At 40.3% G+C, this 15,001-nt stretch overlaps 2 protein-coding genes across 10 annotated transcripts in view; both read right to left on the bottom strand.

Annotated features, from left to right (window-relative positions):
- The window catches only part of MKRN2 (makorin ring finger protein 2), a 29,285-nt gene extending 21,875 nt beyond the window's left edge, over nt 1–7,410 (bottom strand). The window contains exon 1 of one of the 3 annotated variants that reach the window (XM_027093761.1): nt 6,472–7,215. In XM_027093761.1, coding sequence (XP_026949562.1) covers nt 6,472–6,497 — 26 coding nt within the window. In that variant the 5' untranslated portion in view covers nt 6,498–7,215. Of the gene's footprint in view, nt 1–6,471; nt 7,216–7,380 lie in introns of those variants that run through there. The other 2 variants (XM_027093760.1, XM_027093759.1) reach the window with 2 other exon arrangements.
- A 200-nt stretch (nt 7,411–7,610) lies between these two features.
- LOC113613285 (peroxisome proliferator-activated receptor gamma) overlaps nt 7,611–15,001 on the bottom strand; it is a 231,601-nt gene continuing 224,210 nt past the window's right edge. For 6 of the 7 annotated variants that reach the window (XR_003430157.1, XR_003430156.1, XR_003430158.1 and 3 more), the window contains one exon: nt 7,611–7,660. The gene's annotated coding sequence lies outside the window, so the exon portion shown is untranslated. Of the gene's footprint in view, nt 7,661–11,419; nt 11,541–15,001 lie in introns of those variants that run through there. The other variant, XR_003430155.1, reaches the window with a different exon arrangement.

A 15,001-nucleotide genomic window follows, 5' to 3' on the forward strand; every position in this document is an offset into this window, starting at 1 on the left:
AGACATTTTTCCAAAGAGGACATGCAGCTGGCCAACATGCACATGAAAAGATGCTCAACATCAGTAATCATCAGGGAAATGCAAACCAAAACCACAGTGAGAGATCACTTCACACCTGTCAGAATAGCTATCATAAAAAAGAACACAAATAACAAACGCTGGTGAGGGTGTGGAGAAAAGGGACCCCTCCTACACTGTTGGTGGGAATGTAGAATGGTGCAGCCACTGTGAAAAACAGTACATACGTTTCCCAACTAACTAAAAAGAACCACCATGTGACCCAGCAATTCCACTCCTGGGTATATAAAAAAACCTCCAAAACACTAATTTGAAAAGATACATGCAAAACACTAATCTGAAAAGATGCACGCACCCCAATGTTCACAGCAATATTATTTACAATTTCCAAGATGTGGAAGCAACCTAAATGTCCATCAACAGAGGAATGGATAAAGAAGATGTGGTATACGTATATACAACGGACTACTACTCAGCCAGTAAAAAGAATGAAATCTTGCCATCTGGAGCAACATAGATGAACTTGGAAGGCATTATGTGAAATAAGTCTGACAAATACTGTATGTTATCACTTATATGTGGAATCTAAAAAATATAACAAACTAGTGAATGTAACAAAAAAGAAGCCGACTCACAGATACAGAGAACAAACCAGTGGTTACCAGTAGGAAGAGGGAAGGGGGGAGGGGCAATATAGGGGTAGGGGGTTAAGTAGAACAAACTATTAGGTATAAAATGAGCTACAAGGATATACTGTATGACATGGGGAATATAGCCAATATTCTATAAGAAATATAAATGGAGTATAATCTTTAACAACTATGAATCACTATATTGTACACCTGTAACTTACATAATATTGTACATCAAGTATACATCAAGGGGGGAAAAAAGCCTGGGAATAACTTGAGGAAGACGCAGCTGGAACATCACCAAATGCGACTGAACACAGAAAGCCTAAACCTAACCAATTATGTGGTTGTGCCTGGAACTGGAGAACTACTGACAACGTTCAAACGTTGGGAAAGGGAGTGGACTCTAAGGAAGGTCAGAAGGCCCGGACTGTCCTTCCCAGAGAAAGGGTACCAGAGAACACAGGTGGCAATTCAAGCTGTACCTCGGCCCTACAATGGGCCTGGGAGGCTGCTGAGCTGGAGGCCCTTCCATCCCTCCTTGCTCCCTAAGCACACTTCTAATTTTCTCCACCTGTCTATCTCCCCAAAAGCAGAAGTGCTGACCAGGCCCACCTGACAATTTCTTTTCTCCCGGGAAATGTTAGAAGGGTATTCTACTTTGTATGTCAGTGTCTACTGAGTCTGGGTAGCATGAGCCATCTCTAAATACACCAACAGAATCAAATTTCTGAGCCTACAAAGATGACTGGACCTGTGATGTAAGTGACCATACTAAGGTGGCGTCCTATAGGGTCTTTTCTAGATGGTCAGTTATGCTTTTCCCAGGCAACACCCACTGGGAGTCTTCCACTAAATCAGAGATTGTGTAGTAACTTGCTATAAGGCTGCTGTAGATTTACTTAAAAAGAAAGAAAAAAGGCTCAGAATCTGGCAAACGAAGGGTATTCTTGTTAGAAACTTTAAAAAAAAGGCCTATATGAAAAGAATCTTGTCACAACACTGATTTAAAAAGTATGCAGCAGAGTTAATAGAGCAGGTCTGAGCCTGCTTACGAGGCAAGGCCCTGCTTATAGCACCTGGGACTTGGCTGGTAAACAGTTCCCTACACTGATATAAACTGTCTCTAAGTGATCAAAGTGGCTCACTGTGCCTACACTGTGTACAATGTGGTTTACGCTGAACATCTGCTTTCCTTCTGGGAGCCTGGTTTGGGTACATGCTGGGCAGAGGGTGACCGTCCAGGGCACTGGATCTCTAGTGGGCTTCCCTGGGCACATGTTGCTGCTGCATTTCTGCTGCGGGAGGAAGAGTGTGCTGTGACCCTTTATGGGAGGAAGTGAGGGCAGGAAGCCTGCACATGGGCTCCTCCAGATGCCGCCTGAGTCCTTCTCCCTTGTGATCCATCTGTGACTCCTCACTACTCACTGTGATAAATCTTAGCCTTGAGTACGACTATGCGCTAGTCCCATGGGTCATTCTAGCCAATCATTAGCTGCAGGGGTGGTCTTGGGATCCTGGACACGAAAGTTTATGACGCTTCTAAGCAGTCTGGTAATAATTCTTGAGAAATGCTACTCAACACTGTAACATTGTTCCAATCATCCTCAAGTATGGTAATCTTTGAAGGTATAAAAGTAAAAAAATAAAAAAAATAAAATCAGTGCCAAGAGCCAAATCCGATGATCAGGATTAGTAAACTCACAAAGAGTGGAAGAGAACAGGTTCACACTGGTTACATAAACAGGTTCACAAAAGAGAGATCTAACAAATACTTCATTTAATAATTTCTTTTGGAGAACTAGACAAGATTTCCTGAAAGAATCAGGGTAAGAGACTACCACAGCTTCTCTACCAGATACCACCTGTTAACCAGGCATGCAAGAGGAAGTCCTATTCAGAAAACTTGCCTTCCAAACTGCACTATCTTTCCCATCAAAAATCCAAAATATTTAACCACCACCTAAAGCTTCTAGTTTTGTCACTTATAAGCTGGTGACTTCATGCAAGCCATTTTACTTCTGTAAGTCACTGAGCTGAAATCTTAACAGGTTCAAAAATAACTTCTAGGCCACCATCATTGCCTTCAACAAAGGTGGGTGTGAAACAAGTGTTATAAGAGGTAGAGCCAGCCAGCCCTATTTTTGTAGCATATGTCACCATTTCCACTCCCCAGTGACAAACACAAAACTTCCCTGAGCGCATCCTGCCTGTCCTTCGGGGCATCTCTGTCATCCGCTTATAGCGATTCCTCAGCATCTAGGTTATATTAAACTGAATCCAGGCCCTTTTCATGTTACACCCTGTAATAAATTTCCAACTGCTCACCCTTCCCTATGGCCAAACCATCCCTTATATCTTCCTAGAGAGAAGACTGAGAGGAGCTGGGGAGGAGTGTGGGCTGTTGCTAGTATGAGGGGGGAAGTGCATGGCTGGAGACTCAGAGCAGGGAGATTCTTTCTAGGGGACACTCCAAAGTCATCTGTTATCCTGGGTGACCCCAAAGACCGTTTCAGATGGTGTGGCTATTATATGCTGCAAAGGATATGAGGTTCACTACTGGCCACAGAACCAGCCTGACGGCTGAACCAAACAGAATCAATCTGGTTTCTTGCAGGTCTTTCAACGGTGCCTGCCTCTAGCAAAACACTTTTGCAAATCGTTTCCAGGTATATGGGTAATTTGCATTCTCAGTGTCACCTTCCTTTCTGTTTTCGCACATAATTTCACAGACTTAAATTCTATGGCCGTACCGCTTGTGACAAAAGGTCCATCAAGGGGGACACAGCTAATGCGAGGCACGGTAGTAGGCTTGAAATAACTGATAAGAGGTGGGGATGAAATAAAGTACAGTGTAGTGGGTAAAGGAAGACTCTGAGGTCAGAGAGCTTCCTGTGACCTTGAGCAAATTAATTAAATCTCCAGACCTTTTTCCCCATCTGTAATATGATATAGTTGTACTTCACAGACTGCATGTCAGTGCTTAGCCTAACACACCAGAAATGCTCTTAGGATGGTTAGTCGTTGTTATCTAATCTCTTAACCAACGCTGCTGGTTAGGCATTACTATCCCAATTTTACAGATAAAGAGACTGTGATACCAGAATCAGAATCCAGAACTGCCCAAGTCTGGAGCTCAAGCTTCTCCTACCACTCACTGGCCACAAGATGCCCCATATTTTGTGACTTTCAGTGAGTCAAAAGCTCTAGGCCCGACTCTCAGGAAACTGTAATTCTAGGTCTTGTACTACTGATTATAAAACAAAGGGACCTCTATCACACTGAGGAGGAGGACAAACAAACTGGTTACCAAGCAATAATAAAGGCCTGCACCAGGGCTTTGAAAACAGACTGGAAGACTTAGGGAGATGGTTTGGAAAAAGAATCAGCAAAAAAGGATCCCCAGATTGAAATTCTGGATAGAGTGGAATGTCAAGAAATCAGGGGAGCTGACTGATAGCACAACTGTGTGAGGGGCCATTCTTGCATTCCAGGCAATAAATATGCAGTATCTTTGTCATTAAGTCTCGGAATCCTAACATTTCACATCCATCTCTCTGAGAGAAATAATTCGTATTAGAATGGAAGCAAAACAAACTCCCTGTCCAGCTGACATTCAGAATAAGCAAGTATATCACACCCCACAGCAAGGAAAACAAACCAAAAACAGTTTGCACCCTGACATAAACCAAAAACAGCAGACCACTCAGTTTAGATCTGGTCCCCCAAATAAATCATACCTGGATCATTTCATGTAAGTTACCAATGTGTGGAGATATGACTTCAGTGAATAAGATAATCAAGTGAGAAAAGCTTTCCCATCACGAGCACACTAACGTAAACCTGGTACGCTTGGTAATATGGTCGTTTTTCCTGTTTAAATATGTGTTCTGTTTTTTATTTGGCGAGGCAGCCCTTGTGAGGCCCAACTCCTTCACATCTCTTTGCAAGTAACCTTTATTTTCCTTATGGTTTTGGCTGAGTTTTCCTTTCATATGACCATATTAAAAGCTTTGAAAATTCCTGTAGTAAAGAAACTTTAATTTAGCATTTCCGAAACTTATCTGGGAGCCATAGGGTCTACAAGAGCATAAATTCTGATGCCACATATCTGCCACCTGGAAGCTGAATAACCTTGGCAAGTCACTTCAATGCCGAGGCTTGGTTTTATGATCTGTGCAATGGTGCATGTTGCTGGATTACATGCGACACGGCTGTAAAGAACCTCAAAGAGCACCCAGCACACTGCAAACCCCTGCAACGAACAACAGTTAGTACTTAAACAGAATTGATTCCTTCCCAACGTTCCAACCCACTCTAGTTTCTCTGCACCAACTTCCTGCAGGACACCCCTATTTGGGAAAAACAGAATTAAAGCTTTTAGGTCAGGCCATCTCCTAGTATAGAAGGAGAAAACCCAAGATGATCCTGATTTACATTTTTGCTCCTGCAGTTAGATGTGAATTAGGGGCAAGGTTCAAGCCTGAGCATAAGGTTTCCTTATCTGTAAAATTAGATTACCACACAGAGTTGAGGTTCAATTACAAAGCATCATATAAACGTGCACCATTATGTGGCCGCATCTTAGGAGCAGTAACCAAAATTTGCTATACAGTCCACAATGACTAAGAATATTGCTCCAACAGGGGGAACTTTATACAAATAAAAATAAACATACACAAAGGTCTTCACAAAAGACCTTCTATTACAAATAACCTAGTAAAATTCTTTTCTATAGACACTTACGTGCAAGTTTCTGACAACTGCTAAATATACGTCACCTAGGCCTTGCATAAACTGACTGAACAGTTAATGTAGACTAATGCTAACAGGAAACTTTTTACATTACACTGTCTCAACTATTCATACTAATGAAAAAAAGTAACAACACAGATGATAATTAAATAAACTGCTCATTACACAATCAAACCATACAACTGTGGGCTGGTTTTTTCCCCCCTAATCAATGTTTCCCACACAGACTTAAACCAATTATGAAAAGAAAAATTGTACTTTCCAGGTCCAATAAGACTAGGATCCCAGTACCTTCAAGCCACACGCTTAGCAAGGAATGAGGGTGTTACTCATCAAGTTATTTGTATTTAACAGGAGCAGTGCAGCCACCTGGCTTTGAATTTTCTACAACCAGCCACCCATTAATGTTGTATTTCTCCACGGAAATGGGTCTCTTAGTAAGATGAGAATCTCAACCTCCGTTAGCCTGAGATTCCTGCAATGCAAAATAGGAATAACGTCTGCCTAGTACTGAAGACTGGTGACGAGTATAAATGACTTGGGAATATGCGGGGCAATGAACAAACTTCCAGTAAATGCTATTTTCCACACAGCAATTCTTAACTCGCTAACTCTGCAAGTTTACGCTGCATCGGAATTCTCCAAACTCTTAGGAAACCAAGGCCGCTTTCGGGGCCCCAGCTTCTTTGAGGCCCTCACCGACGATTAACAGCCTACACCTGCGTGGTATCTCCATCTGTAAACCACCTCCTGGTGCCCCTTTACGCAACTCCAAATCACCTTTTCCAGCTAAACCCTCCTGGCCCGGCCCCCAGGACCCCACCAGCAGTCCTTCCTTCCAGCCGCCCGCGCTGGCTTCGTCCAGATGTCGCCACGAGGCTCGGCCACGCACCGCCGGGTCCCAGGCTCCTGCCGCCGGGCCCCAGGCTTCGGCCGCCGCGCCCGCCTCGCCTGCGGAAGCCGGACCCCGAACCGGGAGCCACTTTCCACGACCCCGCTCCGGCTTGTTTCCCTGACGCAGGACTGGGGCGCACCCGGGGAAGGACCTGCGGGGCCTCGCACTGACCTGCAAGTGACCTGCTTGGTGCTCATGGCGGTCGGGTGGAAGAGCCGCCGTCCCGCCGCGGCCTCTAGCTCTCGTCGCCGCCTAGGCCTCGGCCCTGCCCATGCCGCGCGGCCGCGTCACGCCGGCGCACGCCGTCGTCCCCGTGCGGCACTTTTGTAGCGCCGGCAGCAAACCTCGCTGCCGTCACAATTGGTTCCGCCCCAGGGGTGAGGCTGGGTCGACCCCCAATCTCGGGCACTCCTAATCCGGCATTTTCAAACCTCCTGGGCGGGTCCTGGCTAGCCTCCCAGTCCTGCGGGTTTTATCCCGGGTGCCGACTATTAGTTCCTATGGGTCTGCCCCTTTCTCCAACTGCATTTCTTAGCGGCTTCTCACGGCCTAGAATTACCGCACCCCTCCCGAGGCCAAGTTCCCGCCTCTCCGCTGCGCACCTTAATCCCAAATACTCCTACCCACCCAAACCTTCCCTAGGCCCCTTTCTCAAACCCGGCCTCAGCTGTTCCCGCCAAGCCTCGCCTCCCACTTAAGGAATTCCTTAGCCCTCTCCTGGGCAAAATCCAAAGATTTTGCTCTTCTTCAAAATCTCCATTCCCACCCCAAGTTTTAGACCTCATTTTCTTTCCTGGCATTCCTCAACTGTTCATCTTCCGTTTCCTCTGGTGGAAACCCCAAAAGACATTCGTGACACTTTCCTCTGGTTGACTACGTCCTGCAGATCCTGCTTCCACACCCGTCTCCAAAGCGTCCCTCTTCTCTCCATTTCCACCGTTATGGTTCCTGTCTAAGCAAGTGGCACTCCTTGCCTGGGCCCATGCACTGGCCTCTTAACTGGTCTTCTGGCTTCTGCTCCTGCCCTTTTCTAGTCTGTCACACAAAACCTGTTCTTAAAAAAATAATAATTAATTTTACCTTATTTATTTTTGGCTGCGTTGGGTCTTTGTTGCTGCACGCGGGCTTGCTCTAGTTGCGGCGAGCGGGGGCTACTCTTCGTTGCGGTGCGTGGGCTTCCCATTGCTGTGGCTTCTCTTGTTGTGGAGCACAGGCTCTAGAGCGCAGGCTCAGTAGTTGTGGCGCACGGCTTAGCTGCCCCGGGGCATGTGGGATCTTCCCGGACGAGGGCTCAAATCTGTGTCCCCTTCATTGGAATGCGGATTCTTAACCACTGCGCCACCAGGGAAGCCCACAAAACCTGTTTTTAAAACATAAATTGGATCATGTCATTCACCTCTATTAACCTCTCAATAGTTTCCCATTGCTTTTTTCAAAATTTCTTTTTTAAATTGTAAAAACTTGAGATAATAGCAAACTACAGGGAAGTGCACAAAATACATATATACATATGTGAATTTTTACGTATGTATACGCTCATGAAACCAGTAACTAGATCAATATAAAGAACTTTATCAACACTCCAGAGGGCTCCTTTATGCCACTGCCCAGTCAATACCTCCCAATTGTTCAATTTTTTGAACAACTGTTTCAATTTTTCTTGACTTTCATATAAATGAAATAATTCAGTGTGTACTCTCTTGTCTTTCTTCTTTTGACCAACATTCCGTGAGATCTACCCATGTTGTTATACACAGCTGTATGTTGTTTTTACTTTGCTGTAAAAATATTGTCTTCTGATGAATGAGCATGGTATATACCTCCAATTACTTAGACCTTTTGAAATTTCTCTCAGAAACTTAGGAAGAATATTGGAAAATTTGTAGTTTTCAGTGTACAAGTCTTCAACAACTTTTATTAGATTTATTCCCAGGTACCTAGATGAGTTTTTTTGATACTGTTTTAAATGATAGTTTTTAAAATGTCCTAATTGTTTGTTGCTTGCTCCACACTACACTCATGTATTAATTTAAATTGTTTGTTTTGTATTCTCTACACACACAATCATGCCATCAACAAATAATGACAGTTTCACTTTATTTTCAACCTTCATATCCTTTATTTCTTTTTCTTATTGCACTATTGAAAATCTCAGTGCAAGTGTAAATAGAAGTGGTAATAGTGGACACCTTGTCTTGTTCTTGAGTTCACGGAAAGTATTTAATATTTCATCATTAATTAAAATGTTAGCCCTAGAGTTTTTGAAACTATCCATTATCAATTTAAGGCAGTTTCTTTATCATTCTAGTTTTCTTAGAGTTTTTAATCATGAATATGTCTTGTTTTTTAAATCAAATCTGTTTTCCCCCCCATCTATTAAGGAAACCATCTATTGAGAAAACCATGTCTTATCCTTTATTCGGTTAATGTGTTGAACTATATTGATTGATTTTTGAATGTTAAACCAACCTCAGATTCCTTGGCTATACCCCCACTTGGCCATGATATATTATTCTTTCTATAAATCATCAGATTCTATTTGTTAATATTGTGTTTAGGAGTTTTGCATCCTTATTCATAAGATATATTGGTATGTAGTGTTCCTTTTTTGTAATGTCCATGTCAAGTTTTGTACCTGAGATGTGCTGGCCTCATAAAGTGAGTTTGGAAGTCTTCCCTCTTTTCTATTCCTTGGAAAAGTCTGTAATATAGCTATTAATTTTTTCCCTAAATATTTGAAAGAACATACCACTGAAGCCATCTCAGCCTGCACATAACGTCATAAGATTTTTTATTAAAGGTTTAATTCTGTATTACATATAGGGCTATTCAGATTTTATCTTCTATCAGGTTTGGGAAGCTTTTTTCCCCCAAGTAAATTAGTCCATTTCATCTAAATTATGAAACATGGAGTTGTTAATAATATGTTCTTTAAAAAAATGATCTGTAATGGTGTCTCCTTTCATTACTGATATTAATAATTGGTGTTTTATCTCTTTTTAAAATCCATTTTACTAGAAATTTATCAATGTTTTTAATCTTTTCAATGGACAAGATTTTGGCTTTATTCATTTTCTCTATTGTACATGTTTTTTTCTATTTCAGTGATTTCTGCTCATATCTTTACTATTTTCTTTTTCTATGTTCTTTGAATTCACAATGCTATTGTTTCTGGCTTCCTGAGATGGAAATTTAGATCACCAGTTTTCAAATGTTCTCCTTTTTTAACTATTTAAAGCTATAATTTTCCCTCTAAGCACATTTTAATTGTGTTCCACAAGTTTTTATGTCATATTTTCCTTATCCTTCAGTTCAAATATTTTCTAATTTCCATTCTTTGATGCGTATGTTATTTAGAAGTGTTCTGCTTAATTTCCGAACAACTGAGGACTTTCTAGTTATCTTTTCCTTACTGATTTCTAGTGTAATCCCATTGTGGAATTGTCTATTCTCCTTTTGGTTTGGTCAACATCTGATTTATATATTTTGAAGCTGTGTTTTAGGTTCAGACAAATTTAAGATTGCTTTAGCTTTTTTTTGTTTCAACACATCACTAAGAAATGTCCTTCTTTGTGCTTAGTTGCACATGTTAATTAGGGCAGTGTTATATCAGTGAAAGAATGTGTTAGAATGTGTCCAGAAATTCTTTTAATTTAAAAGTGTACTTTGTCTGATATTAATATAATCATATCGGCTTTCTTTCAGATAGTCTTTGTATGGTATATCTTTTTCCATCCTTTTATTTTCAACTTACCTGGTATTTTTACATCTAAACTGTATCTCTTGTAAATGGCATATAGTTGATTAATTTTAAAATCCTGATAATCTTTGTTTTGAATTGGATTATTTAGACCATTTACATTAAATGCAATACAGTTGGATTTAAATTTACCATCTTGCTATTAATTTTCCATTCATATAATGTTATTTATTCTCCTTTCTTGTATTCCTTTGGATTAAGTATTTTCATTTATTCCATATTTTTCTTTATTGATTATACACTTTTTTTTTTTTGCGGTACGCAGGCCTCTCACTGTTCCGGCCTCTCCCGTTGCGGAGCACAGGCTCCGGACGCGCAAGCTCAGCGGCCATGGCTCACAGGCCCAGCCGCTCCGCGGCATGTGGGATCTTCCCGGACCGGGGCACGAACCCGTGTCCCCTGCATCGGCAGGCGGACTCTCAACCACTGTGCCACCAGGGAAGCCCTGATTATACACTTCTAATTATCATTTAAAAATTATTCTTTTTTAAAATTATTTATTTATTTTTGGCTGTGTTGGGTCTTCGTTTCTGTGCGTGGGCTTTCTCTAGTTGCGGCAACCAGGGGCCACTCTTCATCGCGGTGTGTGGGCCTCTCACTACCATGGCCTCTCTTGTTGCGGAGCACAGGCTCCAGACGTGCAGGCTCAGTAGTTGTGGCGCACGGGCTTAGTTGCTCCACGGCATGTGGGATCTTCCCAGACCAGGGCTCGAACCCGTGTCCCCTGCATTGGCAGGCAGATTCTCAACCACTGCGCCACCAGGGAAGCCCCTAAAAATTATTCTTTTAACGATTACCCTAGAGATTACAATATGCGTCTGTGAATTTACTAAAGTACTAGTGCCTTAAATTAGTACTAGTACCACTTCCTCAACAATGCAAAAAACCTATGATAACTCCATTAACTCTCCTATCCCATTTTGTACTATTGTTATCATATATTTTACTTCTGCATATGTTTAAACCCAACAACATATTGTAATGAATGTTGTTTTAAAATGTGGTATTCTTCATTTCTTTCAACCATTCCATGTTTCCATCTAGGATCATTTTTATTCAGCCAGAAGAACTCTTTTAGTACTTCTTATACTGAAGATCTTCCAACGATTAATTTTCTCAGCCTTTATTATATGAGGAAGTATTTGCTCCCATTTTAAAACATGCCTTTTATTTTAGAATAGTCTTAGATTTGCAGAAAAGTTGTGAAGATAGTAGAGACGTCCCATACACTCCACATCCAGTTTCTCCTATTATTAACAGCTTGTATCAATATGGCAATGTATGTTGAAACACTAATATGTTATTATAAACCAAAGCCCATACTTTATTTGGATTTCATTAGTTTATACCTTTTTCTGTCCCGGGATCCCATCCAGGACACCACATTGCATCTAGTCATCCTGTCTCCTTTGGCTTCTCTTGGGATGGCAGTTTCTGAGAATCTCTTAATTTTTGATGATCATGACAGCTCTGCGAAGTTCTGGTGAGATATTTTGCAGAATATCCCTCAACTGGGATTTATCTCATGTTTTCCTCATGATTAGACTGGGATTATGGGTTTCAGGGGTGAGGGAAGAACTTGGAGCTGAAGTGCCATTCTCTTCATGTCATGTTTGGATCAGACACACCAACTACTGAAACTGGCTCAAGAAGTAGAAAATATGAACAGACCTCTAACAAGAGACTAAATTAGTCATCAAAAAACTTCCCACAAAGAAAATCCCCAAACCAATGGCTTCACTGGTGAATTCTATTAAACATTCAAAGAAGAATTAACACTAATCCTTTACAGATTCTTACAAAAAACAGAAGAGGAAATACTTCCCATTCTATGAGGCCAGTACTACACCTTGATACAAAAACCAGACAAATACATCACAAGAAAACTATAGACCAATATACTTTATAAATATAAAAACCCTCAACAAAATACTAGCCAATGGAATGCAGCAGCACATAAAAAGGATTATACACCATGACCATGTGAGATTTATCCCAGGAGTGCAAGATTCGTTGCACGTATGTAAATCAATCAATGTAACTCACCACATAAATAGAAAACAAAAATATGGTCATTTCAATAGAAATGGAAAAAACATTTGACAAAATCCAACACCCTTTCATAACAAAAACACTCAAAAAAACTAGGAAGAGAAAGGAACTTCCTTAACTTGATAAGATCATCTACCAAAACCCCACAGTTAACATCAGACTCAATGGTGAAAGACTAGAACTTTTCCCTCTAAAATGAGGCACAAGATAAGGATGTTTACTCTTAACACTTCTTTTCAACATTATACTGGAATTTCTAGCCAGGGCACTTAGACAAGAAAAAGAAATAAAAGTTATTCAGATTGGAAAAGAAAAAGTAAAACTATCTTTACTTGCAAATGATATGACCCTGTATAAAACTCTTAGAAGAAAGCGTAATCATAAATTTTCATGACATTGGATTAGGCAATGGATTCTTAAATAGGACACCAAAAGCATAAGAAACAGAAGAAAAAATGGATACATTTGACTTAATCAAATTTTAAAAAATTTCTGCTTCAAATAACACCATCAAGAAAGTGAAAAGACAGTATTTAGAATATATATAGTATATCCAGAATATATAAACAAAAAATACAAAAAAAGACAAAGATATATAAAGAACACAAACTCAACAATAAAAAAAATAACCCAATTAAAAAATGGGCAAAGCATTTGAATAGATATTTCTCCAAAGAAGAAATACAAATGGCCAACAGGCACATGAAAAGACGCTCAGCATCATTAGTCATTAAGGAAGTGCAAGTCAATCCCACAATGAGATACCAATTCGAAACCACTAGGAAGGTTAAAACAAGAAATACAGACAATAACAAGTGTTGGTGATGTGGAGAAATTGGAACCCTCTTAAATTGCTGGTGGGAATGGAAAATGATGCAGCCACTTTGAAAAAAAGTTTGGCAGTTGCTCAAAATGTTAAATACAGAGTTACTATGTGACCCAGAAATTCCACTCCTGGGTATATAATCAAGAGAATTGATAACATATGTCCACACAAAATCTTGTACAGTAATATGAAACTTGTTTATAGCAGTGTTATTCATAATAGCCCCAAAATGGAAACAATCCAAATGTCCATCAGCTGATGAAAGGATATACAAAACGTCGTACCTCTGTACAACGGTATATTATTCAGCCATAAAAAAGGAATGAACAACCAATACATGCTACAACATGGATGAACTTTGAAAACATTATGCCAAGTGAAAGAAGCCAGATACAAAAGACCCCATATTGTATAATTCCACTTATATGAAATGTCCAGAATAGACAAATCCATTGACAGGAAGCAGACTAGTGGTCGCCAGGGGTTAGTGGGAGGGAAGAATGGGGAGTGACTGCTAACAGGTACAAGGTTTCTTTTTTGGAGTGATAAAAATGTTCTGAACTTAGATTAGGTAAAAACCACAGAACTGTACACTTTAAATGGGTGATTTTTATATGTAAATTTTGTTTCAATTTTTTAAAAAAAGTAAGGCATATTGTAGATAGAAAAAGGGATCCAACATACAGAGAATAGAATTTCATGAAGAAGAAAATCAAAACAGAATTGGGAGATTGGATTGACATATATACACTAATATACATAGAATAGACAACTAATGAGAACCTGCTATATAGCACAGGGAACTCTACTTCATTTTGCTGTACAGTAGAAACTAACACAACATTTTAAAACAACTATACTCCCCCCACCAAAAAAAAAACCAAAAAAAGGAAACAGAACAAATCCTCAAAATTATAATTTATGAACAATTTCCTGAAAAAAAAAAGATACAAAACTGTATATTCAAAGAGCACACCACAGAATATAACAAAAAGGAAGCAGACTCACAGATACAAAGAACAAACTAGTGGTTACCAGTGGGGAGAGGGAAGCGGGGAGGGGCAATATAGGGATAAGGGGTTAAGAGGAACAAACTATTAGGTATAAAATAAGCTACAAGACTATATTGTACAACATGGGAATATAGCCAATATTTTATAATAACTATAAATAGACTATAACTTTTAAAAAAATAAAGTTTTATAAGTTCAAAAACTACACAGAACATACCACAAGCCTGAATAAATCAACCTAAAAAAACAACATCAAGACGTATAATAAAATTACTGATCTTTAAAAAAGAAAAGAAATATCCTTTGGGCGTATTGGCAAAAAAGAACACGACTTATAGGAGAAAGAAAATTGTTTTGTCATCAGACTTTTGACAGCAGTGCTTTATACCAGAAGAAAATGGAATAACATATTAAAGAAAATGCGAGCCAAGGATTTTATATCCAGCAAAACCGACCTAAAGAACAGAGATGAGTTATCGACATACTAGAACTCAGAGAGGCACTTCCCTGGTGGTGCAGCGGTTAAGAATCCACGTGCCAGTGCAGGGGACACGGGTTCGAGCCCTGGTCCAGGAAGAACCCACATGCCACGGAACAACTGAGCCCGTGAGCCACAACTACTGAAGCCTGCGTGCCTAGAGCCCGTGCTCCGCAACAAGAGAAGCCACCGCAATGAGAAGCCCGCGCACGGCAACGAAGAGTAGCCCTTACTTGCCACAGCTAGAGAAAACCCACGCGCAGCAACAAAGACCCAACACAGCCAAAAATAAATAAATAAATTTATTTGAAAAAAAAAAGGAACTCAGAAACTAGTCTTCCTATGAGCCCTTCCTGAGGAATCTTCTAGGAATGAACTTCATAATTATTAGAGAGTGAGGAAAGGACTAATAGTGAGCATGAAAAGATATTTGTGTGTAAAACTAAGCCTTAGCGAGGGCTAGAGGGGAGAGGCTATTGTTTACAATGGCAGATGCTTTGACAGTGAAGAAATACGATAACCATTTAAATACATGAGAGGAAGATGGGGAGAGTATGTGCAAAAATTAAAAA

This window comes from Aethalodelphis obliquidens, unplaced genomic scaffold (genome assembly GCF_003676395.1).
Source record: "Aethalodelphis obliquidens isolate GAN/ISIS:26980383/991018 unplaced genomic scaffold, ASM367639v1 scaffold86, whole genome shotgun sequence".
NCBI classification, from domain to species: domain Eukaryota; kingdom Metazoa; phylum Chordata; class Mammalia; order Artiodactyla; family Delphinidae; genus Aethalodelphis; species Aethalodelphis obliquidens.